The sequence below is a fragment of the Sus scrofa genome, chromosome 15, assembly GCF_054392235.1.
Source record: "Sus scrofa isolate SSC_HxYL_T2T_F1_AM1 chromosome 15, Sscrofa_HxYL_maternal_Yorkshire_Landrace_v2.0, whole genome shotgun sequence".
In the NCBI taxonomy this organism is placed as follows: Eukaryota; Metazoa; Chordata; class Mammalia; order Artiodactyla; family Suidae; genus Sus; species Sus scrofa.
Genome location: NC_139397.1, coordinates 89,611,937 through 89,639,467, shown reverse-complemented (window position 1 = coordinate 89,639,467; position 27,531 = coordinate 89,611,937). Strand labels below are relative to the sequence as shown.

The following is a 27,531-nucleotide window of genomic DNA, read 5'->3' as shown; positions in this document are numbered from 1 at the left end:
TTTCCTGTTAAATTCAATTTTTGCATTGATTTATCTTGTTGTCAAGACTGCAGAGAGTCTATCTCTAGAATGAAAGAAAACACTAATCTCCAGAAGAGGTGAAGCAATGGTAGTGATTCAAATACACTCCTCATAAAACAAGGCACAGTGATGGCAGCTTTGTTTACTGAGTTTTCTTTGCTGCTTATCTAGAAGGAGCTTAAAATACACCCTTTGTTTCTGTGGATGAGGACTTGGGTTTGACTGTCACTAAGTGGGATTGCAAATGGCAGCAGATCTCTTTTTTTTAGAACTTGACTTTACATTGCTTCCAGGGAATGAATATTAATTTCTCACCATTACCAGTCTCCTTTATCATTCCTATTTCATTGGGAGGAGAATCAGGAAGTTATCAGCCAGCGCTGATAACTGGCTCTCCCCAGGTTTTGCTCTTCCTTCAGGCAGCCCATGAATTACACTCATCCTTGCTTGGTGGAGTAAAATTAATTATGCTGAAAACTCAGTTGTGCTTTATTTTTATTTTTTTTTCACTTGTGCTTTAAACTGTCTTGTATTTATTTACCTTTAAAAATATTCCATCTTATTGTCCAATTTTAACTTCATAATGGCCCAGTAATCCTCATTTTAGGGCAAGGAAATGAACAAGTATCCTGCCCCCAGGTCATTTCTTTAGTGCAAGAGCCCTGTATGGAGACTAAATTTTACTTGCAGAGCAGTGTTTCTTCTTAGTCTAAGCTGTGTCTGAGTTGCTCAAGGCCAGCACTGGTGAGATTTTTAAACAGCTGCAAAACTGAATAAAAGCTGATGCTATAACCAGCTTGTTTCTAATGCTTTCAACCACCCAAATCATCAGTTCATTGGTACCATGATTGGTTGACACTGAAGGACATCTAGTCAGCTGCCAGATCTCTAGGAGAACTTCATAGATACAATGACCACTTTGAATTGCTGGATGGCTTATCCCATCATTTGATGGCAGGAACACAGTTGTGGGGATTCAGTGGCTACTCTTACCTTCCTGGTCACTGACATTTTCCCTGGAGGAAATACCAAGTGGCAAGAAGATGGGCACCTCGGAGCTTCAAGGTGGCTCTGATTCCTAACTTCTATTGACAGTCCTGGAACCTGGCAATGTTTTCTTCTCTGGGAACAGTCTCATATGGAAATAAATTAAAGCCACTCAAATGAGAGCAAACAGAGTTATTTATTCTACTTGCTATATAGGAACCGTCAGCCCCTATCTCGTGCGTCTGACAAAAACTCAAAAGTGGGCATGGGAGTGGAAAGTCTTTATTGTGGAAAGAAAGAAGGTCCTGGGTTGGCTCTGACAAGAGGTAGCTGGCATGGGGAAAATGGAGATGAGTTAAGTAGAAGCCAAGCATCTAATGTGACTGGTTTGGAGAACATATTTGACTTTCTCTGGTTGGTCCTGAGTTGGGGGTAGGGGCAAAAAATAAGGAAACTGGCAGTCATTGATTAAGTCTTGACTAGTCTGGGCTTTTTGCTTTAGCAATTGTGCATCAGAGTCCTATTGTCATATTTGCTCCAGCCATTGTTCACTTGTATGTGCAGCCTTTCAGAAGAGAAGTTGAATAAGCATATGCCAGAAGTAGTTTATGTGGCTTCCTACCAAGAAATAAGGGATCCTTGGTCTAACCTGTGATGCTATAGTTCTTATTACTCACTGAGTTAAAATGAGGATATGCTCTTGCTTGCCAAGGATAAATCAATTTACTCAGGTATATCTCTATTCTATGAAGCATTAGCCTTAACTGATTAAGCATTAATCAGAGTCTGTGCTCCTGACTTTTTGGTTTTTGCATATTCAGGTTCTATAATTTCTACAATCTCTTTAATGAACCATGACGAAGGACATTACTTTGCTTTATGCTTTTTCTAAGACGTGTTTGAGCTACACATTCCATCATACACATTTTCTTCAGAAATGTCTTGTCCTTAAATCAAGGTGTAGAATGATACCAAATCCATTTTGTCTTGCAATTAAAAATTCAATCCCTTGCTCATCCAGTACTTCAGAGTCTTTGGATTGTGAGGAAGTTGGCTGCACAGTAGCTTTTCATCTTGGGTAGATAATTTAGAAAGACTCTCTTCTGAGGACTATCTGGTTCTGTAGATGGTGGGATAATGAACCAGAACAAAGCACCTTGATTTCTTTTGCCTTTTAATAGGATCTGCTAAATCTGTTTGTTCTCCTGAGTTCATCATCTTTAGTCTTTTCATATTTTAGTTTAAAGTACTTCCTCAGAGATGTCTTCTCTGAGTAGCTTCCTCACCATTCCTGTGACAGTGCTTTTTCTCCAACAACTCTTTTCTTTTAGGGGTTGTCTTAATTGTCTAGGGCTAACACACGCAGTACCCGAGTGAGTTGTTTAAATAATGGACATTGCACAGTACTGTAAATCCACTATACTTGAGTTTTTACATGTGAAAAAAAGGATGTATATAAATGTATAGCTGGGTCACTTTGCTGTACAGCAGAAATTGACAAAACATTGTAAATCAACTACATTAAAATTTTTTTTAATAAAATAAAATCAGATGGAGTTTCCATTGTGGCGCAGTGGTTAATGAATCCAGCTAGGAACCATGAGGTTGCAGGTTCGATCCCTGCCCTTGCTCAGTGGGTTAAGGATCCGGCATTGCTGTGAGCTGTGGTGCGGGTCGCAGACGCGGCTCAGATCCCGTGTTGCTATGGCTCTGGCATAGGCCGGTGGCTACAGCTCCGATTAAACTCCTAGCCTGGGAACCTCCATATGCCGAGGGAGCGGCTCAAGAAAAGGCAAAAAGACAAATGAATAAATAAGTAAATTAATTAATTAATTAATTTAATTAGAACAGCAGCACAGCTAATTTAATATGATAGTAACAATTTTCAAAGTGGTCAATAAAAGGTCTTCAAGGTGGATAAAAAAAATCAGAAATTGGAATCCACAAATCTGAGGGCAAGGTGTTGGCAGGTTTGGTTTCTTTGGAGACCACTGTCATTGGCTTGCAGGTGGCATTCTCTCCCTGTGTCCTTACATAATCTTCCTTGTGTACAAATGTGTCCTAATCTCTTATAAGGTCACCAATCCTACTTCATTAAGCCTACCCTCGTGACCTCATTTTAACTCAGTTACATCTTTAAAGACCCTAACTCCAAATAGTCACATTCTGAAGTCCTGTGGGTTAGGACTTCAACATAAAAATTTGGGGGAATGCAATTCAGCCCATAGCAGGGATTCAGTTATACTTTGTAATTGTATATTCATCTTGAGCTTATGTGTTTTATCTCTCTCTCCTGCACCACAGTACAAGCTCCATAAAATAAGAGATCATCTTTGCTATGTGTACTATCCACCAGCACAGTCTCTAGCACAAGCCTATAAAGGGGCTGATTTCCCACAAGGCTGGAAAATCTTGCCTGAGCCTCTGCTGTGGCAGGTTATTGCTGAAAGCTGCTGTGAGTTGTAATAATACTTATTTTATGTTATTTTTATTAAAGAAAGGACTCAATATTAGAGGAGCTTTAGATCCCACAAAACCTGGAACTGTCCCTAGGCTCATCATAGTTATTTAGTGTTTCTTGAATGAATAGATTATTGAACAAAACTTGATGTGACTGCTAACTTATAAAAAGGCAGTCTAAATTCAAATGCATTTTTCCATAGAGATGGTGTTATAAAGTAGCCAAATCAAGAAAGTTTCTTTAAGGTGGAGAAAATTATGTATAATGTTTATCTAAGGGAAGAGTAATATTTGTTTTCATCTGCTTGTGTTTAAAGATAATAGGAGAATAAACAATTAAAAATATTTTTAAACTTATCTATAAAGCAAAGGAAGGGAACGGAGAGTAGGGAATGGGGAAAACTAGACTTCTTTAAATACACTTATTTTCTAGATATGAATTCGAAGCCATGTAAGTAGTTTACATTATTATAAAATTAAACTTAAAAAGCAATTCAGGAGTTCCCGCCATGGCGCAGTGGTTAACGAATCCAACTAGGAACCATGAGGTTTCGGGTTCCATCCCTGGCCTTGCTCAGTGGGTTAAGGATCCGGTGTTGCTGTGAGCTGTGGTATAGGTTGCAGATGTGGCTCAGATCCTGCGTTGCTGTGGCTCTGGCATAGGCCAGCGGCTATAGCTCTGATTCAACCCCTAGCCTGGGAACCTCCATATGCCGAGGGAAGCGGCCCTAGAAAAGACAAAAAAAAAAAAAAAAAAAAAAAAAAGCAATTCATACACAATTAAAAAAAAGATGAAAAGAAACACAAGGCTTACTTGACCCACCAAACCTATAAACTATACACTGCTGTCTCTACAGTGATTATATGTGTCTATGATTTTTTTCCTGTGGGAAATCTCTTTTTAATTAGTCCTCCCCAATTTGCTATCTACCATCAGTTGCTTGGGGTGGAGATGCTCCCCAGAACTTATCCTATGCGAGTCAGAGCAGGAGGGAGATGCAAGAGATGGGTTCTTTATGGTACTATTTTTTTTTTTTTTTTTTTTTTTGTCTTTTTAGGGCCACACCTATCTGAGCTGCATTTGCGACCTATACCACAGCTCATGGCAATGCCAGATCCTTAATCCACTGAGTGAGGCCAGGCATCAGATGGACACTAGTCAGATTCATTTCTGCAGAGCCACGACGGGAACTTCCTTGGTACTAATAATCTTTGAGTGGATCTTTTCCCTTCAATAACACAGCCTGCCTGATAAGCTCCGTCATTTCAAAGTCAAGATAGATAGTGTTCCAAGTTTCTCCCAAACCAGTTCACCAAATGATGGAGCAGGATTTCCCGTTGTGGCTCAAGGATCCGGCATTGCCGTCAGCTGCCATGTAGGTCGCAGACATGGTGCGACCCTGAAAAGACCAAAAAAGAAAAAAAAAGAAAAAGAAAAAGATGAGGCAAAGCCATTTTAAGCTCTGCAGATCAAGATCCAAAAATGGTAGCTCTCTCTCTCTACCCTCCTCCTCCTTTTGAGGTAGTTTTTCTCAAACTGTGGTCTATGGACCACCAGCATGCAGGCTACCAGGCCCACTCCAGCTCACAGAATCAGGCAATTTGGCAATATGACCCAGGTATGTGCATTTTGGTAAGCTTCCTACATGGTTACCTGTACCAAATTTTAGAAACTCCTTCTAAATTTACCTCTCCCTTTGTGCAAGGTGTCATACTCTTCTTGCACATCTGTGTAGTTAACCCTTATTTATAGTACTTTATGAACTTCTACCCTAAGGCAATTTTCTTAATTACCTTATTTGGAGTCTGGACTATCCAACTCTCTCCCATGATTATAGGCTCAATTTGTTCTGGCATCCCTCCTCTTAGAATTTCTTTTCCATTCTTTTTCAAATCTAAGGCTCATGGTAAATACTCTGAAAATATTAGTTATAATTAACATTAGTTATTCTCATTCTGCCAAATGATTATAAAAGTAGAGTTGACCTCTGATTGCGAAATTCTTCTTTTTTTTTTTTGTTTGTCTTTTTGTTTTTTGAGAGCTGCACCCATGGCATATGGAGGTTCCCAGGCTAGGGGGCTAATCAGAGTTGCAGCCACCTGCCTACGCCAGAGCCAGAGCAACACCAGATCCGAGCCACCTCTGCAACCCATACCATAGCTCACGGCAATGCTGGATCTTTAACCACTGAGGGAGGCCAGGGGTCGAACCCACAACCTCATGGTTCCTGGTCGGATTTGTTTCCACTGCACCACAATCGGAACTCCCGATTGTGAAATTCTCGATCAGAGTAGAGTAGAAATAGTGTAAAGTGATAAAATTTCAGTCCTCCACACAATTCTTCCATAGCTTCTGCTTTGCGCTCTGACATCCCTGCCTCTTCCTCCCTCTCTCCCTTTTCCTCTCTCTCTCTCTCACTTTTCTTGTCCTATCCCACCCCCACACTAAGTATTTACTGAGCTCAGTCTTTGAATTGGTCACAGATGTCAACCTTCCCCTGTAGCCTGAGAGCAAAGACAATCCTAAGAGAGCAGAGCCCAATCCAAATTGCTAGCCATTGCTTCTTGGACTCAAGCCAGGTGTCTTCTACATAATGAGGAGCTTCAGAAACTTGTGTAGCCAAACACAGTCCTCTTCAGGATCAATACCTTTTCTTCCTGCTGTGGTAGAACTCTGCCTTTAACATGTTATGTTCATGTTCTGCACAATGACTAGAACTCTGCTGTGACAGTAATGTCACTTTGGAGCACAAGAAGTCTTCAGGAGTGTGTGCTTTGGGGTCTAATATTAGCCATATCTGGATGCTGGGCCAGGAGTCCCTAAACTGAATTTGATTTATTTAGAGGTCATTGAACTTTCTGAAATCGTGCACAAAATTTTAGTGCACAAGCACATTTCTTGAAGAAGGCCACAGCTTTCACAAGATCCTGAGTGGAATCGTTGACCCAAGCAAGTTGAACACAGCATAAGGTTCACTGGGAGCTCAACCACTCGCTGTCCATGATGCTTATGCCTCAGTCTCTTCAGAATTCTCTTTAGTCCTCCTGTCTCCTAAGCATAATTTGTTTGCCCTAATGACTTCTTCCTCTTAATGACTGTTTCTTTCATCTTCTTTTTTTTTTAATATTTAACCCTATAGCCAGTTTCAAAACCCTGTGCTGTTGCCTTATTTTTAGTTGATTCCATTAGTTGAATGATTCCAGTTCTTCCCAGAACTTTCTTATTCTGACTTAGATTTTTCTAATGTTTTGATTTGTAGTAAATCCTGCCTATTTTACTTAGATCGTGACCTGTGAGACAGAAGCTAGAATTTCTTCAATATATTTTGCCATGACAGATATTATATAACCACAAGATATATTCTTACAACATAAACCATTGGTCTATGAGTTATAGCATTCACTGCAATTCAACATCATTCAGAGATACTTGTCGTTACCTTGTGTCACCGGTGCAGTGACAGTAAATAAGAATTTATTTTGGAAGCATTGACCTTTAATGTCTCTGTGCATGGTCATTATCCTTTTACCACAAGCCTATCTACCTTCTCTAAAATAAACTGTATTTGAGATCTCTCCAGTGTCACCTTGCAATGTAAAATGGATTTATTTCTGACTGAGTTTATACCCTAGTGACTTTCAGAAAATAATTACCTCCACTCTGGCTTGCATCCCAGGAATATTGACATTCCATAATGACTCTATTATAAGTGACCCAGCTACAGCTGTTCTAAGCACCTCTTCCATGATCTCATTATTCATTCTTCTCTAGAAATGATCATGACCTATACATCTGTAAGCTTTTTACTGCATCATCAAAGGACACAATGGAGTTGCCCATTGGGTAATACTATTCATTTTCTTCACAATAGAGTTAAGACACTTTATAGCTGGGTTCATATTTTATGGAGGGCCTAAAGATTTCTTACCATGTGTATTCTCAAATTTTAGTGTGCTTCAGAATCACCCTGATGGCTTACTAAAGCACCGATTACTGGGACCCACATCCAGAGTTTTTAATTCAGTAGGAATGGGTATCAGTCTGAGAATTTGCCTTTGAATGAATTCCTAAATAAAAGTGATGCTGTTGTGTGGGGAACCTCACTTTCGAGAAGCACTAGTGGTATGAGACATGATTTTTACATGTACTGGGTAGGACGGGGATAATTCATACCTCAAGGAGCTTGTGGTCTCACAGGGAAGGTATTTATGTAAATAACATATGATTGTGCCCTTAGGGGCTGACTGGCAGAGCAAGAGGACAAGAGGAAAAGCAGGTTTGACTTTCAGTTTATGAGATTAGGGGAAGGCATTTGTGAAGTAGGTGATAAGTGACTGAGCCTTAATTGATGGGTAGAATTTAGAAATGCAAAACTGCAGGATGACATGGAGAAATATATTCCATTTGGAAGATACTGCATTAAAAACTGTAAAAATATCTCCATTTTTGATATTTATGAGACAACTCAATTTGAAAATTCTTAAAGTTTTCGATTATTTCACAAATGTCAAATTATGTTTTTAAAACAGATTTTATATGTGTTAATCAATATTTTTAGTATGCTAATGGTGTTGTGGTTATGCCAAAACAAGCCTATACCTTTTAGTAAGGTGTACTGTGATATTTGTGGGTGAAATGACATATTGTCTGGGGAAGTAGATGGGGTGTGGATAGAGCGGGGTTCACCAGTGGTTGATAGCAGCCAGGCCCCATCATTACACTCTTTTATTCACTTTTGTGTATGTTAGAAATTCTTCATAGTGGGATTTTTTTAAAAAGCAGGGATTATATGAGCAAAATTAAACTAAAGAAGTACAGGGCTGATTTTTTATTTCTATTAGAATATAAAGTAAACAATTGAGCAATAAGGGTAAAATGGTAAATTGAGACCAAGTCATTCAATGATTTGACTTGAGTGCCACTCAGGAGTATGGGCTATATATGTAAGAAAATGAAGGAACACTGCAAGTGTTTTGAACAGGGAAATAATATGGCAAAAGTGCGCTTTGGGGATATTGTTGTGGCAATGGTAGGCAAAATAGATTGGGAGGGCAAGAATCTGGCGGTAAGAACCAGATAGTAAAGGCCTGGATAGAGACCTAGAAGATAAAGAGAGGTGCTGGGGGAGGAAGGGGGCAGAGAAGATGGGCGTGGCATATAGATGAGTTTGTAGAGGGGCTGGCAGCAGTCACCTATGAAGGAGTCATGGAAGATTTCAAGATTCTAAACTTAAAGACATGGAGGACACTAGTGCCATGAAAAGGAAGGGAATATTTAATGAGAAAATGATAAGTTTTGTTTTTGAAATATTACTAGTGAAGAATTTTTGTGATATGACCTGAAGATAGCTAGAAATACATGATTGAAATGCAGAAAACAGAGCAAGACAGGAGAAACCTGAGAGACATCTATGTGAGATAGAATGAGATTGCCCTGGGAAATAAATTGGTGGGAAAAGACAGTCAAGGACTTTGAGAAGCTTCTAAATTTAGATGATTGCAGAGAAGAGGAACCAGGAGAGGGACTGGTAGAGAGGTAGAAGGCATAAAGCTTCCCATCCATGTAGACTTTAGCTTAGTGGCATCAACTATTCTGTAACAATTGACCAAAATTTAATTATGATGCATAAAAACTGAATATTCTTTATACACCCAAGATCATAGCAACCTTATTCGCAACAACTAAAAAGTGAAAGCAACCCAACTGTCCATCAATGGATGAATGGAGAAACAAAATGTATACGAATATACAAGCAATGGTATTTTTACTAGCTTTATTAGTTGCATTTAAACAAAGGGTAGTATCAAAGAAGTGGGTATACTACTTGGCAATAGAATATAATTACAGTCCAATATTTATACTTGTAGAATTCTTTATTTGAAACGGATGAATGGCCGGCCGGTCAGACGAGTCCTCCAGGAACAATAAATTCTTTTCCTAAGCCTAGCTGAGAATTCGGCTGCTCTCCGAAAGAACTACCAATCCCAGAAAGCCCCCGTCTCCATTTTTTTTCGCGAGAATCCTGGAGGTTAGGTTAACCAATCCCTTCTTTGAGGTTATATGTATCAGCCAATCAGAAGGCGAATGGGCGCCCAGAGGCGGGAGGCGGAAGGTGCCCTAGATTTGAAACAGGAAAATTGGCGCGTCTGCGGGAGCTGATCCTGGACACCGGTTGTTGGCTGGAATCTGTTCGGGTCTTTTATGGGGCAGGCGGCCGGCCTCAAGCCTGCCGGAGACGGTGAGAGAGGTGGAATTGAGTTAGGCTCTCAAATGCGTCTGTCGCTATGGGGGAAAGTGGGTTTGGAGGCGGAATGTGTGTTTTCGGGGGCGGAGTCTGAAATGAAGTTGTTGCTGTTTGAGTGGCCTCACGGGATCGGCAACGGCGAGACAGAGGGAATTGATGTTTCACCGAAAAGATGTCTGTGGCCTTCCTTGGAAGGTTTTGTCATTGGGAAGGTTTTAGCATTACAGAGAATTTGTGGCACCTGGAGTTTTACAGGACATCCTTTTACAGAGAGGGACACTGGGGCCCAAAGAGTCGAGGTCACCTGCACAGATGCTGGACTAAACCCACTAAACTCCCTTTCAGTTCCTATTTTACTGCTCCCTTTCCTGATCAGGGTGTGGGGAAGGGCGAGGGAGTGTAGAGCTGTGGGGTCTGATGCTATGGTAGGGGACCCCGCTATCTGGGACCTGGCAAACTGGGCTGGAATTGAAAGTGCCAAAGAAGTCACCAGTTTTACTTCTGAAAAAAACGGAGGCAAAGTTATTTTCCCAGGAGCAGAGAGTGTGTAAGCGTTCTATGCAATTACACTATTAACGAATTCCTAGCAGATGAGAGTGTCCTGAATTCATGCTGCACTTTGACCATAGTTAAGTCCAGGTGGCTTGATCTGCCCTAGAATATATGGAGTTAAAAGTAAGTTGCTATGGAGTTCCCGTCGTGGCGCAGTGGTTAACGAATCCGACTAGGAACCATGAGGTTGCGGGTTCGATCCCTGCCCTTGCTCAGTGGGTTAACGATCCGGCGTTGCCGTGAGCTGTGGTGTAGGTTGCAGACACGGCTCGGATCCCGCGTTGCTGTGGCTCTGGCGTAGGCCGGTGGCTACAGCTCCGATTGGACCCCTAGCCTGGGAACCTCCATATGCCGCGGGAGCGGCCCAAGAAATAGCAACAATAACAACAACAACAACAACAACAAAAAAGACAAAAGACAAAAAAAAAAAAAAAAAAAAAAAAAAAAAAAAAAAAAAAAAAAAAAAGTAAGTTGCTATCCATTTTCTAGCAAAGGTTAAACTGCCAAAATATACTCTATTGGAATATGTGGGTGATGTGATTTCAGTAACTTAAAAAATACAGCGTGTATCCTATTTGTTTTGTAGCATTATCTTACAAAATGGTAGAAGACGAACTGGCACTATTTGATAAAAGCATAAATGAATTTTGGAATAGATTCAAAAGCACTGTTAGTGACACCTCCTGTCAGATGGTGGGACTGAGAGAGAACTACAAGGACTCCCTTAAAGCATTTGCAGGTACCTAAAGTTAATTTGTAACATATGGTTTTTTTTCATATTCTTGTTTGTTTTTTAGTGTTATTTCAGCTGAATTGAAACTACAATTCTAATTTCTTTTTCAGAAAAGCTGTCTGTGAAATTAAAGGAAGAAGAACGAATGGTTGAAATGTTTCTGGAATATCAAAATCGTATGTGACAAACTGTAGAAATAGATCACAGAGGTTTTTTTTTTTTTTAGATTAAACATCTTTATGAAATCCCTCATACAAGTAAAACTGTGTGTATGTATAGAATATATATCTATACATACATACATTGTATATACACACATAAAAATAATAAACATTTATGTACCCATAATCCAGCCTAATAAATAGAACATCCTATGTTACACCTTCCTGTTTTCTCACCTTCTAGAACTAATCTATCAATATTTTTTTGGTATAGAGTTTTTGAATATTATATAAATGGCATTATTTTATATATATTCTGTCCCTTTTTTCACTTAGCATTATACTTTTGAGATTCATCCACACTGATGAATGCTTGTATTTTTTAAAAATGAGTTTCACAGATTAGGGTTTGAAAAGTTGGAGACTCTTTGAGTTGACAGACTCTTTGGGTCTAGGGTTAATATCTTGACAGTTTTTCTCTCAAAATTTTTCTACTGTTTTTCCTTCTCTTTTCTACCACTCTGCAGATTATCCAGAGAGGATCAGCAGCTTTTATTGAAATCTCACACACAGACCACAGACTTGTGGCCACAGGTCAAAATACTAAATTTAGCAGCACCGTGTTTTGAACACTGTCAATTCAGAGTGTCTTTACATGGGACACATGTTCTTTAATTTGCCACAGTCCCTGATAGTTTCTGCTTTGCCTTGATCACTTACTTAACTCATTATCTGTTCCCTGAAAGCATTTGACTTTGCAACCTGTTATGGCAGATTTTTACTCATGTTTGCATTCTAAGCTGACCTGAAACTTCCATCCTCTTTTACTGCTTCTCATTCTCTCTGTAACTGGCAGTAGAAAGGGAAACTGTGTGTGTGTGTATGAATGTATGTAAGAGTGATACTGAGTTTAGGTCCTTTAAACACTCTTGGTGGAGTTCCTGCTGTGATGCATTGGGTGAAGATCCAGTATTGCCCCTGTTGTGTAGGTCGAAGCTACAGCTCAGATTCAGTCCCTGGCCCGGGAACCTCCATCTGCCATGGGTGCAGCCATAAAACAAATAAACCCTCTTGGTTTATAGAATCCCTAGAGATTATAAAATTAAATGTGAAACTATAATTTGCACTCGTTGAGTCTCAAAATGTGCTCTTAAAGACTATCAGTAGTGTGAAAATGTGTTCTAAATAGTATAAAATCCAAAAGTATTATCAGTCTTTTTCCTTAAAAAAGTCAATTTATAACGTGAACAGAAATATAACTTACCTAAGTTTAATGGATTCATTGAACATTTGAGTGCTATTTGCCAAGCACTGAGGAGGCAACAACACATAAGGTGTATTCTGAGGCTGCACACGATTTAGTGGAAGGCGTAGATAGGAAAATTATCACATTGATAAGGATATTCTTATTATGTCACCCTGTGGAGTAAATAAGTGGACAACTGATATTGTCCCTGTTTTACAAATGTGGAAAAGAGGCCCTGCAGTTGTGATTTGATCAAGGTCCTTGGGTAACAACTGAGAAGCCAGATAGGAACTGAGGCCTTTTGACTTTAATTCTGTGTTTCTTTCACCGTACAATTCTACTTAATTTTCCCTAAAAAGTAGCATTTTTCTTTCTGGTAATTCTGATGTTTATTTTTAAATCATCCATGATATACTGTGATCATGTCCAAATTCTTGGAAAATATGGAAAAGTAAACAAAAAAAAAACCTGTGAAGTTGAAACTCACTTTTAACAAAATGGCTTTGCAGTTTATATTTTTCGTCTGCTATGTAGGGGTTTTTTTGTAAGATAATTGTTTTTATGGTATGTACATAACTTTGGCTCATTTTTTTTCTTTTATCTACTATGAGAGTGTTTTCCCACTTTGAAAATATACTCCACCTTACTGTATTTATTTAATTACTTATTAGTCATTTAGGATGTTTCCAGTTTTTCAGCATTATAAATAACACTGAAAATAATTTGTATATAACTACATGTACACATCTTGTTTTCTTAGGGTAACTTTGTACAAATGAAATTAACTAGGTCAAAGGATGTAAATATCCTTAAGACTTCTGTTTTGCAATGTCAAAAATATTTTCCACAAGGACTCTAGCATTTTGCATTCTTCTCAACACTAGCTATTATTTTTGTAAACATTGTTGTAATGAATGAAAATTGGTGTGTTATTGCTTTATTTGCATTTCTCTGATTACTGAGGTTAAATTAGCTTTCATATTTATTAACCATCTGCATTCTCCCTCCTTCTGTCTCTGTATATTCCAGAATCATTTATATAACATTAAAATTAGCTATTTCTTCAAAGCTTTTGTAAAGCTGTCTTCTGGAGTTTGGTTGTCCTTGATGGTGGGTTTTATTTACATACTTGTTTAATGGCACGAGGGGCAAAAGTCATGATCTTCTGATTTTGTATTTCTTGGTTTAATTTAGTATTCTCATTTTAAAAAGCATTTTTGTCTCCTCATTTTTTTTTCAAGGGCAAAGAGTAAAGAATAGATTGGGATTTTTTTGTTGTTGTTATTCTTTTACAATTTTTGATTCATCGGGAAAGGCTTATCAATGAAAGCATTCCTTATTAATCTTATGAAAGTCAGTGTTTGGCTCTTTGCTTAGATTCATGTTGACAAGCAAAGCATATAGATTCTAGCTAATACTCTGTGCTTCTCACAGAAATCGACAGGCAGAATAAGCTCATTCAAGAAAAGAAAGATAATTTGTTAAAGCTGATTGCTGAAGTAAAAGACAAAAGTCAGGAACTGGAAGCACTGACTGCCAATATCCAGGACCTCAAGGAAGAATATGCTAGGAAGAAGGAAAGTAAGTTTTCAGTTGTACATATATTTATAACAATCTAAATCTCAAAGTGGTAATGGTTCATGGTTCAGTTTCACCATTCTGTACATCTTGCCTTCTCCCCAGTTCATTGCCAAAGGTAGATAACATATTTTGAGGTCATAGGCAGCCTCTCACCTCTCTCTGCAAGATGTTGGTGAAGTTGGCTACGTGGGTTTTGTTTTCTTTTTTTTCTTTTTTCTGCTTTTTTTTTTTGTTAAAATCCTTTTGTTAAAATCTAATAGAACTAGAGAACAGTGAAATTGATAGGGGAGTTTAATTAAGCAGAGTGGGAGACAGTTTCATTAAATAAAATTTGCCTGGAAGACACCGTAGTGTGATTTATGCAACAGATTTATCGATCACACATTCTCTGCCAGGAACTATTAAGCACACTTTTCACACTACAAAGCCTCTTTGTCTAAGACTTTCATGTTTTTTAAAAAGGGTGCTTCTTTTAGATAGGAGATTTGTTCTCCCCAAGTGAAGTCATCAATTTTCAAATCTCTTGAAAATAGCAAAATTTGCTTTGTGAATGCTTTTTTTTAAAAAGTTATAGTTTGTTTACAATGTTGTGCCAGTTTCTACTGTTCTGAATGCTTTTTATCATAGAGTTTGTGTGCAAGTCGACATTATTTTTCTCATCTTTAAGTATTACTTAGGGAATGTTGTGCTAAGTTAAAAAAAAATTCTAAACTAGCATTCAATAAGGCTGATTTCTCATGAGAAGTTGTTATGTTCAGAAAAATAGACTGTTTCTCCAGTGAAGCAATTGGTATATTTTTAGCTAGCCAGAAAAGGCAAAAGTGTACAAGAAGTCTTTCTATTTCTCTGACAGCCATGCTAGTCCATGGCCTATTTATTCTTGCTACTATAAGATAGAACGAAACTTAATATTCTCCTACCTGTATGTATTTTCTTGTGCAGTTTATCCTTACATCGTGAATAAACAGAACCCTTTTTGCTAATAGATAGAGTTAGAAACTGTAATTACAGTTGTTTTTTAAGTTTTTAAAAATTAAATGAACATTGAGTCTTATTTAAAATATTTAATACTCAGTGTCTGTATTTTTTAATCATAGCTATTTCCACTGCTAACAGAGCTAATGAAGAGAGGTTGAAAAGGCTACAAAAATCTGCAGACTTGTATAAAGATCGACTTGGACTAGAAATTCGAAAAATTTATGGTAAGTAAAACATTGGAGATTATAAAAGTCTGTCTTAAAAAAAAAAAGTACAACCACTATGGATCACAGGATCTAGGTAATCCGAAAAATACACACAGAACATCTGTATGACCCAGCAATCCCATTCTTGGGCATATATCCAGAAAATGTTCTTTTCAAACAGTTAAATGCCCCCCTATGTTCATGCAGCACTATTCATGATAGCAAAAGAAGGAAACACATTCTATGTCCATGGACAGGCTATTGGAGTAGGAAGAAGATGTCCATATACATAAGAGAATACAACTCAGCACAAAAAACTGCAAAAAAAAAAAAAAAAAAAATGGCATTTTCAGGCACACAGATGGAAAGAAAAAGTCTCATAGTAAATAAAATATGTCCAAAAGAGAAAGACAAATACCATGGGAAATGCCTTCCCTCTGGAATCTTACAAATGACACCAATGAACCTTTCTACAGAAAAGAAACTCATGGACTGGGAAACAGATATTTGGTTGCCAGATTGGAGGGGGAGGGTGTGGGAAGGACTGGGATTTGGAGGGTAATAAATCCAAACGCTTGCCCTTGGAGAGGGTAAGCATTAAGAACCTGCTGCTTAACACAGGGAACTATAACTAGTCACTAATTTGGGAGTCAAATGGAGGATAATGTGAGAAAGAAACATGTACATACATGTACAGTTGGAACAGTTTGTCATTAGGGAAATTGAGCCCCATTAAACAGTGATAATCGCAAACAATAAATGATTTTTTAAAAAACCGAAAAAAATATAAATAAAAATAAAAGTCTGTCTTTTCCTAAGTAGAAGAGAATTTGAAAAATATTTTCGGAGTTCCCGTCGTGGCTCAGTGGTTAAGGAATCCGACTCGGAACCATGAGGTTGCGGGTTCGGTCCCTGCCCTTGCTCAGTGGGTTAACGATCCGGCGTTGCCGTGAGCTGTGATGTAGGTTGCAGACGCGGCTCGGATCCCGCGTTGCCGTGGCTCTGGCGTAGGCCAGTGGCTACAGCTCCGATTCAACCCCTAGCCTGGGAACCTCCATATGCCACGGGTGTGGCCCTAGAAAAGGCAAAAAGGCAAAAAAAAAAAAAATTTCAACTAAAATAATGACCACATTATTAACTTTTTAGATAGTAGAGAAAAAATTAGAAAATGTTACTACCCTAACATAATTACTAATGCCCTGGGTATTTATCATTCACTATTTTCATAAATGTATTTTAGGCATGGTTGCCAACCCATGCAAATCATTTTTGTTCCCTTGTTCTTACTACCATTATACCTTCATAATACCATAAATTCATATGAATTACCTTCATGATGGTAATTTTAAAATGGTGATATGACAGTTGATTCATAAGTGTAGCATAATTTATTCAATCTTGTATCATTGTTTAACCCATATATTACTTCTAAGTTAACATTTAGATTTTGCCTTTTTCCGTTTTAGAAATACTATAGTGAACATAGATAAACTTCTCCATTTTGGGGGTATAATTTCCATGGAATTCCCAGAGATGAATTACTGAATTCAAGCATGTGAATGTTTTTATGGCCATTATGTAATATATGTGTCAATTTACAACAATATCTTTTGTGTTGGGAGTCCCCAAGGTCATACTCGGATTTGGTGATTCCCTTAGAAACACAGGACTCAGCAGATAGTTGTATTCAAGGCTCAGATTTATTTAAGTGAAAGGGTACAAAACAAAATTGGCCCAAAAGAAAAAGGCATGTGGGGCAAAGTCTAGAGGAAACTAGCTTTTCAGGCACAAGTTTTCAAGGGCCCTAATCCAGTGGAGTCACACAACCATGAGGTTGCAGGTTCGATCCCTGGCCTCGCTCAGTGGGTTAAGGCTCTGGTGTGGCTGTGGCTGTGGTGTAGGCCAGCAGCTATAGCTCTGATTTGACCTCTAGCCTGGGAACCTCCATGTGCCGTGGGTGCAGTCCTAAAAAGCAAAAAAATAAATAAATAAAAATTTAAAAAGAGAGACAACACAAATTAAACTTTTCATTTTGCCTAGCCAAATATCTTATGAAATCTTTCCTGTGGCACGCGTACCTCCTGTTAGATAAAAAAATCTGGTGTACTGACATAATTACTTCCTTTTGAATTTAAATATGACAGATTTATTTTGCAGTTTCTGAAGATTTCTTTTTTTAATTAAAAGAATTTTTTATGCTATAGAGTAAAACTAAAACGCATGTGAATTTCTACTTTGTGGCAGCCATTTTGGATTTCTACCAGGTATTTACTCCTTGGTGAGCATTTGGAGGTCTTCTGGAAAATAGGCAGTGAGTCCAGATAATTGTAGAAAAAGTCAAATTGAATTTGTTTGGCCATGTATTTTTATTATTATAGAATTTGCCATTTTAACTCTTTTATTGTATAATTCGGTGGCATTAATTACAGTTACAATGTTAATGCAACTGTTATCACTGTCTATTTCCAAAATTTTTCATCACTACAAAAGGAACCACTGTAGCCATCAAATAATTCTCACTCCTGGAGTTCCCGTCGTGGCGCAGCAGAAACGAATCCAACTAGGAACCATGAGGTTGCAGGTTCCATCCCTGGCCTCACTCAGTGGGTTAAGGATCTGGCGTTGCCGTGAGCTGTGGTGTAGGTCGCAGACCTGGCTTGGATCTGGCGTTGCTGTGGCTGTGGTGTAGGACAGCAGTAACAACTCCGATTAGACCCCTAGCCTGGGAACCTCCGTATGCCTCAGGTGCAGCCCTGAAAAGACAGACAAAAATAATAATAATAATAATTCTTATTCCTCTCTCCCTCTAGCCCCTAATAACCTCTGATTTACTTTCTATCTATGAATTTGCATATTGTAGATATTTCATATAAATGGAATCATAATTTGTCCTTTTGTGTCTGGCTTATTTCACTTAGCATAATGTTTTCAAAATTCATCTATGTCATAGCGTAGATCAGAACTTCATTCCTTTTTATGAACAATATTCTGTTGTATATATATATGTACATCTGTTGGTGGATATTGGGTTACTCTCACCTTTTTGGCTACTCTGAGTAATGCTGCTGTGAACATTGCATGCAGTTATTTGTTTGAGTCTCTGTTTTCACTTCTTTGGAGTGTATATCTAGAAACAGAATTTCTGGGTAATATTGTAACTCTTTGTTTAAACTTTTTGAGGCACTGCCAAACTATTTTCTATAGCAGCTGCACCATTTTATATTCCCACCAGCAGTGCACAAGGATTCCAGTTTCTACACATCTTTGCCAACACTGTTATTTATTTTATTATAGCCATCCTAGTAGGTGTGAAATTATCTCATTGTAGAGAAAGTTGGATCATGGTGGTTTTGGTTTATATTTTCTCAGTGGTTACATGATCTTGTGTATCTTTTCATGTGCTTTTTGACCATTCGCATGTATTCTTTGGACCAAGAGCTATTCAAGTGCCTTTGTCCATTTTGAATTGAGTTTTTCTCTGTGTTGTTCAGTTGTAGGAGTTTATATATATATACATGTATGTGTGTGTGTGTGTATGTGCGTGTGTGTATATATATAGTATATTAAACCCATATTAAATCTATGATTTGCTCATGTTTTCTCCCTATCTGTGGGTTGTATTTCCACGTTCTTAGTAGTGTCCTTTTAAGGGAAAAGTTTTTAATTTTGATGAAGTTCAATTTATCTATTTTATTGTTATTGCTTTTGGTTGTATTTGAACTACAGTGCATTTCAAAGCTAATTTGTAACATATTCGGAGACATTGGTTAAGTGAAAATATATACTTACCAGGATAGATATTGATAGAGTAAATAAAGAAAGCTCAATTTCCATTGACAGCTTTGGTGCAATAAAATAATTCTCATACTAAATAATTTACTCTCTTTTTTCAGGTGATAAGTTACAGTTTATATTCACTAATATTGATCCTAAGCATCCTGAGATCCCGTTCATGTTTACCCTGAGCCTAAATGAAGCAAGAGACTATGAAGGTATGTACTCCTATCTCTTCACTGGTACTTAAGATTGGCATCATTATCTGACTTAGAATGTAAACTGCTGTGAAGGCAAGTAATATTCCCACAAGATTTTGCTTTCTTTTGTATATAGTCTTGCTTCTTGGGATAATGATATTTAAAAGCTATGAGTATGGTTTTGATTTATAGATATCATCTAGGAGTGTTAATAAGGTAACTTCTTGTCAGGATAGCACAGTGGCTGAAACGTCTAAAAGACCCAAAGATCACTGCATTTCATATGCAAGTGTGAATTATCCTCTTAGAGAACTTAAAGCCATAAAGGCTATGACTGCCTAAATGTGAATATTGTAAGTTAATCAAGTAGGTGATTTTAAAATCAAATGTAAAATCAGAATGTGGTAATTTCCCAACAATTATCTTATCCTGAAAATTCTGCACATTGATAATTTAGCTTAGTTACTAATTCTGCCACATGTCAGAAGGTCTTTATTGTATGGGGAATATATATATGTTTTGATAATAATGTGAACAGAAGAGAATGAAAATATCTTTAGCTTATTTTATTATTGTAATTCCCCCTTTAAAGTAATCCTAACTTACTGAAATTCAGAAAAATGGTTCTTTGCTCCTCATACCTATGTTCTCATCTTTAAGCATCTATAGCAGACAGTCAGGTAAACTGCTGAATTGGCTCACTAATGTGCTCTCGTGACTCAACTCCTAATAGAATTTCTATTGCAAGGGTCTCGTTCAGGTACAAATGTTTGGTTTTTCTCTCTACACAAATGTCTTCTGATCTGATAATGAGTGCTAAATTTTAAAGAGCAAACCCCAGAACCTCTTACCTAGCTTCTTAGTTTTCTTCAAATGGGATAGCCTCTATTGCTCTCTACTGTTGTAGTGTTTGATAATATAATAAAATAGAGTCAACAGTATAAATGTTGAACCCAAGTGTTCCTTGCTATTCTTTCTCTGCTGTGATCACGGACCTTGTTTCCTAAGCAGTCTTTCCCAAAGAGCTGGAAATCTGATATAGTTGTGTTTTTTTTCCTTGGATAAAGGACAATATTGATAGTAGAGAAAGTTGGATCATTCCTTTCCTTTGACCACCTTCACTGGAGACCTGCTCCCGGTATATACCAACTGTTGTAACTGCATACGAGGGCCATAATGTTTTCTGTGACTTTGAGGCTCATTTGATCTGTAGGCCATGTAAATACCACTTTGGGAATGGCAACCACACTTTCTAATGACCACCATTTCACTTGTATGATTTCAGATGTTTCTTTCCATAGTTGTAAGTTGTCAAGGGTTGGCATTGAAAGTTGTTCTTTTTTTGATTCAGTGGCTGGAAATTAGAATTGAGGCCAAATTTTGCAAAGAAAACTGAAAAGTTAATAAAAAAAAAACAGCCCAAGCTGTTTAAATAGAACAAAATGTATGGGAAAGATAATGGGACATGGCATTCTGTTCTGTATCACTAAGCTCTTCAGTCCCTGAATACCATCTGTTTAAATTTAAAGCAAGTTATCTAGTACTTAGCATTTGAATATTTAGAGATTAAACAAAGGAAAGGTCCAAAGACTAGTTAGGATATGAAGATCAAGTATATCTATCATTCTATGCTGAAAGCATTTCAATAAAATTGAATTGAAATGATTTGAATCAGATGGGAGCATCTAAGTTAGAAATACTTCTATATTAAAAACACTCATTTAAATTGTCTTTTTTTTTTCCTTCTAGTGTCAGACAGTGCTCCTTATCTTGAATGCCTAGCAGAATTTCAAGAAAATGTAAGGAAGACCAACAATTTTTCGGCCTTTCTTGCCAATGTTCGGAAAGCTTTTACTGCAATGGTTTATAATTAATGTATAAATAGTATATAAAGACCGTTATCCCTACCGTGTATCTTTTCTAAAAAGTTCTCATTGTTCATTTTGTCTATAATCCATTTATATTTTTGTAACATTTCCATGTGCTGTATTTCTGTAAATTGTTTTAATTAAAATCTTCTAAAAGAAGATTTATAAAGTCAAGCTTTTGAAGGACATGGACCAGTAATATTAAAAAGTGGGGAGGGTGGGCCCAACCTAGGGTTTGCAGTTTTTAAAATATACTTCACAAAATAAATAGTATCTTCCTTAAATCATAAAGAGTATTTTAATCTCACACCAAGAGGAATCCACAGTTAAAGGACAAACCTTTACATCAGAAGAAAGTTGGCAGTATTCTAAGATATCTAGAGAAGAATTTAATTTCTAAAATCCAGATGTGGAAAATCTGTAACCAATTTCCATTTTGAAATATGTATACTGGTTAGCTGTGATCTGGATACATGCCATCAACAAAGACTAGAACTCAATCAGCTTCTTTTAGGATTTCATTTTTGTTACCATTCACTCTTTCCTTATAAATTTGGTTGTATTTAGGTAGCTGTCTCTGGTGAAAGCCACATAATAAAATCTCAGGATGTCTTAGGCATGCCTAAAATCTATGGAACATTGACCTCCAAGCCTCCAGCTCCTTCTGTCTTCTTGAAACCTTAGGGGGAGAGTTTAGGCCGGTTGTCTAGTTTGGGTCAGAGGGAGTTTCACAGCACTCTCCATCAGTCGCCTCTCATGCCTAGGCCTTGGCTCAGGGCTCTGCTTATCATAATGTAGCAGTAGAATTTATCTGAGAAGAAAGCTATGGACTGTGGGAGTGTTACCACTGATCCATCCCAGTGTGCAGACCAGCTCGTAGGAAGCATCAATTGATATTATCTCTGCAGAGATAAAAGGCTAATAAACTACCTTAGGGGTTGGAATGTGTGCTACTAACAACCACTTTATTCTGTCTGAGCATGGGCTTGGCTAAAGGGAGTATTTTAGCAGGGAGTTCAGTGAGCAAACCATCCGGTTTCCCTAGGCATATCTCCATATTTGGCCTTATATATATATATCTTCCTTTAAATGAATGTATAAAACCATATCAAAACCTAATTTTGATTTTTATGGATCAGCTTGGTTTGGAGCTTAAATTAGATCAGAAGGATCCATTTCTTAGCCGTTTCTTCTGGGTTGAGGCTCCATGTGGTAGATCCTAGCAATTTCAAGCTCATCTCGATCTCTGAACTAGTCACTGGTGATGGGATGAGGGGTAAAGTACACACCATTGGATTAGGCTAGACCCTCCGGAGACCCAGGTGAGCAGGTAGATTATCCTCAACCACTGAGCCAAGAGTGGGGATGTTGTAGTTCTCTAACTGGAAATAGAGGCTAGATGTTTAACAAAAAAATAAAAGATGACTACTACAGTGAGCACATATTTACTGAACTCCCTGCTTGAAATAGATCCACAAGGAATAAGCATAAAACTTAAAAAAGATTTTCACTCATTGAAACTAGAGAAAGATCATGTCTCCTATCACAAGTTCTTGATAGAATGTTTGAACCATACAGTGAGAAGACAGTAGGCGTTGAATCTAAAAGATCCTCTTCACTTGCCAGTTAGGGAAATGAAGATTGGGGATGAGAGACTAAGTGGGTAGCTCTCAACTTAGGTCCATTTCTCCTCAAAGACCACCATTCTTCACTTGTAAGGGGAGCAGGAGTTGGGGAAGTGGGTGGAGGTAGGGCAAGACCTCCAATAAGAGCATGTAGCAGGAAGGTTACAAAAGGACAGCTAGGAACCAACTTTGCCTCTGACCTGCAAGCTCAAAAGAACTGTACATGATCATACAAAAGGGCCTTAAGCCATAGAGATTTATATCAATTTGCTTTCTCAACTGGAAAATTTATTTGTTCCAAAATTGGAACTGGGAATTGGTTAGGGCTGGCCACCTTAGAATAATAGTGTGAACTTTTTTAACCCTTCTTATGTTCTAAGAAGGACCAGTACTGTTCTAAGCCCTTTATATAGGTCTCCTCATTTATGTTCCCTCAACCACCTGTGAGGTTATCCATAACCTTCTACAAATAAGGAATCCAAGCTACAGAGAGTATAAGTTACTTCAAGTTAGATAGCTGGGAAGTGTTAGAATTCAGATTCAAATCCGGGTAGTAGTCTGGCACCTAACTCATGAGCTTCACCTAAATTCTACCTTATTAATGCCCTTCTAGGCTATATTTCAGGGAAAGATTCTAAACAAATTTGTATTTTTCTAATACAGTACTGGTTTTGTGTTTCTAGAGAAGTATAGCGATTAAGAAAAAAAAAGGTAAACTGTCTTGAAAGCAGAGACTATGTTTTGTCTGGATCCTTAGTACCTGGACTTTAGAACCCAAGGGTGCTCATTGAGAACCATCTCTAGGTATGCAGATTGCAGTTATTTACCCCAAGACTTATGGAAATGGTGAGTGGAAGGCTGTTGACCTAGGCATAAAGTCGTTATCTGTTCAGTCAAATATAAAGGCCTTAATATTTGAGGTTTACCATGTGCCAAACCTAGGAATATTCTGGAGCTGAAATTAATATATTAGATTAAATTTTAAAGTTGATACATTATGAAAAATGCACTTTGAATGATTAAGAATACATGTGAAAGGCAAACCAAGCTATTCTATTCATATTTCTCTATTTACTCATTTTATTTAGGATGGTATGTTGTAAAAAAGGAAATAATTTTAAGCATTTAAAATCTTCCTGATGTGGAAATAAAGCTCTGGACACAAGATAAGAGATTTTCTTAAATGGGAAAAATATGCACAAGTAGTCAAACTGATTGCAATGGAATCTAAATGGGGTGGATTAACCTATTCCACATTTTGTAATAAAATGGAACAACATGACCTCTAAAATTAAACTCAATTACTAATTAAGTTTAAAAAAACAGAATCAGCACAAACTCTGCTAAAATGTACTACTAATGGATTTAAAGTTTCGATTTCCCAGCTAATAAGGATTAGAAAGTGTTGCTTCTCTTCCAATTCAGAGGATTCTTGTACAGAGATAATTCCATACCTTTTAGTTTGTTTGCCATGACAATGAATTGCCTGTTTAGCTATCACTCTAGCATAGTATCTAACACATAGTAGAAGCTTAATAAATACGTGTTAGTGTTGAACACATTTCTAGACTCGGTATACAATTATTTAATGGGAAATTTAAATGATACCTTTGAAAGGGAGCTGACTTGTTCGTTAATACCTAAAGGCATGTTGCTGAGATGTTCAGCAATTTTTAGAGGTAAAGGTGGTTTTACGGGCAATTCTTGGCTAAATGACAAGCTAATGGAGAACAAGACTCTTTCTGAATAAAGACAGATGTTTCATCTAAGTGGAAAAAGGGTCTGGCAGTTAAATAAGTAAGCTATTTAAAATCAGCTCCTTTCTTGGTATTGTTAAATGTTGTGGTGTGACATAATACGTAATGTATGGTGTGGTCTGTGGAGAGTGTTTGGATTTTTGACACACATTATTCCCTCCCCTGGGCAAATAGTCAGCTGGAGGCAGCCACTGAGGCTAAGATCCAACAAGCAGAAAAACTTCAAAGACGTTATTTTACTCAGCTTGATAGATTTTTACAAAAAATTCGAAGAGAGGCAATATTTGAGATTCAAGTAAATGTCATCTGTATGATGGTAAATCTTAAATACTCTAACATTTCGTGAAAAATTCTGCTTTTCAGCATCAATGTGGTCATGTGGAAAGGTTTGAGAATTAAGATGCGTCCAGTCTTTGCTCTGTTGTTAAAATTGATGCATAATCTTGGGCAAGTCGTTTAATCTTCCTGAGCATCAATTTTCTATCCGGCCAGACTGCTTTATGTATAGTTTCCCAAACTTGACACTTTCCTTGTTGATCAGGCCAAGAAAGTTTTCTTCTATTTTCAGTTAACAAAAAGTAATTATTAAGAATGTTCGTTGAATTTTATCATGTTTTCCTGTATCTGTATAGACTTTCATCTTGTATCTGCTAATGTGGTGGTTCATATTAATAGGCTTAAAATACATATATTGGGTTAATCTTGCCTTCCAGGAATAAATCTAACTTAGCCATGGTGTGTACTTTTCTGTCTTGTTTTTAATAATGTTGGATTCAGTTTGTGAAACTTTTGTTTTAAATTTTTGCATCTATAATCGTAAATTAGATTGACTTGAAATTTTCTCTTGTATAGGGAGTTTCCCTCAGTGGAAATGAACCTGACTAGTATCCGAGAGATGCAGGATCAATCCCTGGCCTCAGTGGGTTAAGGATCCCATGTTGCCATGAATTGTGGTGTAGGTCACAGACGCGGCTCAGATCCCACAGTGCTATGGCTGTTGCGTAGGTTGGCAGGTATAGGTCCAATTCAACCCCTAGTTTGGGGACTTTCATATGCCATGGGTGCAGCCCTAAAAAGCAAAAAATCAGCAACAACAAAAATAAAATTCCTGGAGTTCCCGTCGTGGCGCAGTGGTTAACGAATCCGACTAGGAACCATGAGGTTGCGGGTTCGGTCCCTGCCCTTGCTCAGTGGGTTAACGATCCGGCGTTGCCGTGAGCTGTGGTGTAGGTTGCAGACGTGGCTCGGATCCCGCGTTGCTGTGGCTCTGGCGTAGGCCGGTGGCTACAGCTCCGATTGGATCCCTAGCCTGGGAACCTCCATATGCCGCGGGCGCGGCCCAAGAAATAGCAACAACAACAACAACAACGAAAAGACAAAAAGACAAAAAAAAAAAATAAATAAATAAATAAATAAAATAAATAAATAAAATAAAATAAAATAAAATTCCTTTGTGTATTAATTTCGTCTGGTGATGGCATCATGGTAATCCTAGATGCTAGACCACTGAAAATAGTTGAAGTATGTTCCCTTTTTTCTATTTCCTGGAAAAGCTTGAATAGCATTTTCTGGTTTTGAGCTCACATATAAAACTATCTGGGCCCATGTTTACTTTGTAGGACAATGTTTTTTTAAAAATCCATTAAATGTTTTCGAATTATTCAGTTATTCTATTTCTCCCTGAATTTTGATAATGCATACTTTGAAAAATTTGTCTTTTGCTGACTTTTTTTGCTAATTAGTTGGTGTAAAATTGCTAATAATATATAATTTTAGTTCTTGATACCTACTGCATCTGCTGCGTGTCTACTTTTTTCTTAGAAATAATATTTATTGGAGTTCCTGTCGTGGCGCAATGGTTAACGAATCCAACTAGGAACCATGAGGTTGCGGGTTTGATCCCTGCCCTTGCTCAGTGGGTTAACGATCCAGCGTTGCCGTGAGCTGTGGTGTAAGTCGCAGACGCGGCTCGGATCCCACGTTGCTGTGGCTCTGGTATAGGCCAGTGGCTACAGCTCTGATTAGACCCCTAGCCTGGGAACCTCCATATGCCAAGGCCCTTGAAAAGGCAAAAAGACAAAAGAATAAGAATAAGAATAATATTTATTTGTGCCTTTCTTAATTTCACCAGAGGTTTGCTTAGTTGATTAATCCTTTCAAAGAACCAATGAATAGCTTCGTTCAACCCCTTATTTTGTTTTGTATTTCACTAATTTCTTTCTTTTTTTTTTTTGTCTTTTTGCCATTTCTTGAGCCGCTCCCACGGCATGTGGAGGTTCCCAGGCTAGGGGTCTAATCAGAGCTGTAGCCACCAGCCTACATCACAGCCACAGCAACGCCAGATCCTTAACCCACTGAGCAAGGCCAGGTATTGAACCTGCAACCTCATGGTTCCTAGTCAGGTTCATTAACCACTGAGCCATGATGGGAACTCCTGTATTTCACTAATTTCTGATCTTTATTTGCTTTAAGTTGTTTATGATGCTTTTATAAATTCATAATTAGGATGCTTCATTCATTAATATTAGCCTTTCTCCTTTTTTCTTTTTTCTCTCTCTCTCTCTCTTTTTTTTTTTTTTTTTTTTTGGCATTGTACGGCCATACCCACAGCATACGGAGGTTCCCAGGCTAGGGGTCAAATTGGAGCTACAGCTGCAGGCCTACATCACAGCCACAGCAATATAGGGATCCGAGCCATGTCTGCAACCTATACCACAGCTCATGGCAACACCGGACCCTTAACCCACTGAGAGAGGCCAGGGGTTGAACCCACAACCTCATGGTTACTAGTTGGATTCATTTCCACTGCGTCACAACGGGAACTCTCCTTTCTCCTTTTTTCTATAGTAATCTTTTTAGCTGCTTTCCTGCAACTACAGGTTTTAATATGTAATATCTTATTTTTTATTTCTAACATTTAAAATTTTTCATTAGGATTTATTCTTTGACAGTGTATTATTTAGAAGTTTGCATGTGTGTGTGCACACATGTGCTTGCTTGTATGTGGCCAGGACACATACACATGTGTTCTCCAAACACATAGGGGTTTTTTGGGGGTTTTTTGGCTGCACTTGCAGCATGTGGAAGTTCCTGGGCCAGGGATTGAACCTGTGTGTCACAACAGCTACCTAAGCCAC

The 27,531-nt window shown here is 37.9% G+C and overlaps 1 protein-coding gene across 4 annotated transcripts in view; it reads left to right on the top strand.

Annotated features, from left to right (window-relative positions):
* Positions 1 to 9,594: 9,594 nt before the first annotated feature.
* SPC25 (SPC25 component of NDC80 kinetochore complex) overlaps positions 9,595 to 27,531 on the top strand; it is a 35,517-nt gene continuing 17,580 nt past the window's right edge. The window contains exons 1-7 of one of the 4 annotated variants that reach the window (XM_003133456.5): positions 9,595 to 9,707; positions 10,852 to 11,004; positions 11,109 to 11,174; positions 13,840 to 13,986; positions 15,084 to 15,188; positions 19,064 to 19,162; positions 20,894 to 25,136. In XM_003133456.5, coding sequence (XP_003133504.1) covers positions 9,671 to 9,707; positions 10,852 to 11,004; positions 11,109 to 11,174; positions 13,840 to 13,986; positions 15,084 to 15,188; positions 19,064 to 19,162; positions 20,894 to 21,018 — 732 coding nt within the window. In that variant the 5' untranslated portion in view covers positions 9,595 to 9,670 and the 3' untranslated portion in view covers positions 21,019 to 25,136. Of the gene's footprint in view, positions 9,717 to 10,851; positions 11,005 to 11,108; positions 11,175 to 13,839; positions 13,987 to 15,083; positions 15,189 to 19,063; positions 19,163 to 20,893; positions 25,137 to 27,531 lie in introns of those variants that run through there. The other 3 variants (XM_013984236.3, XR_014829516.1, XM_013984238.3) reach the window with 3 other exon arrangements.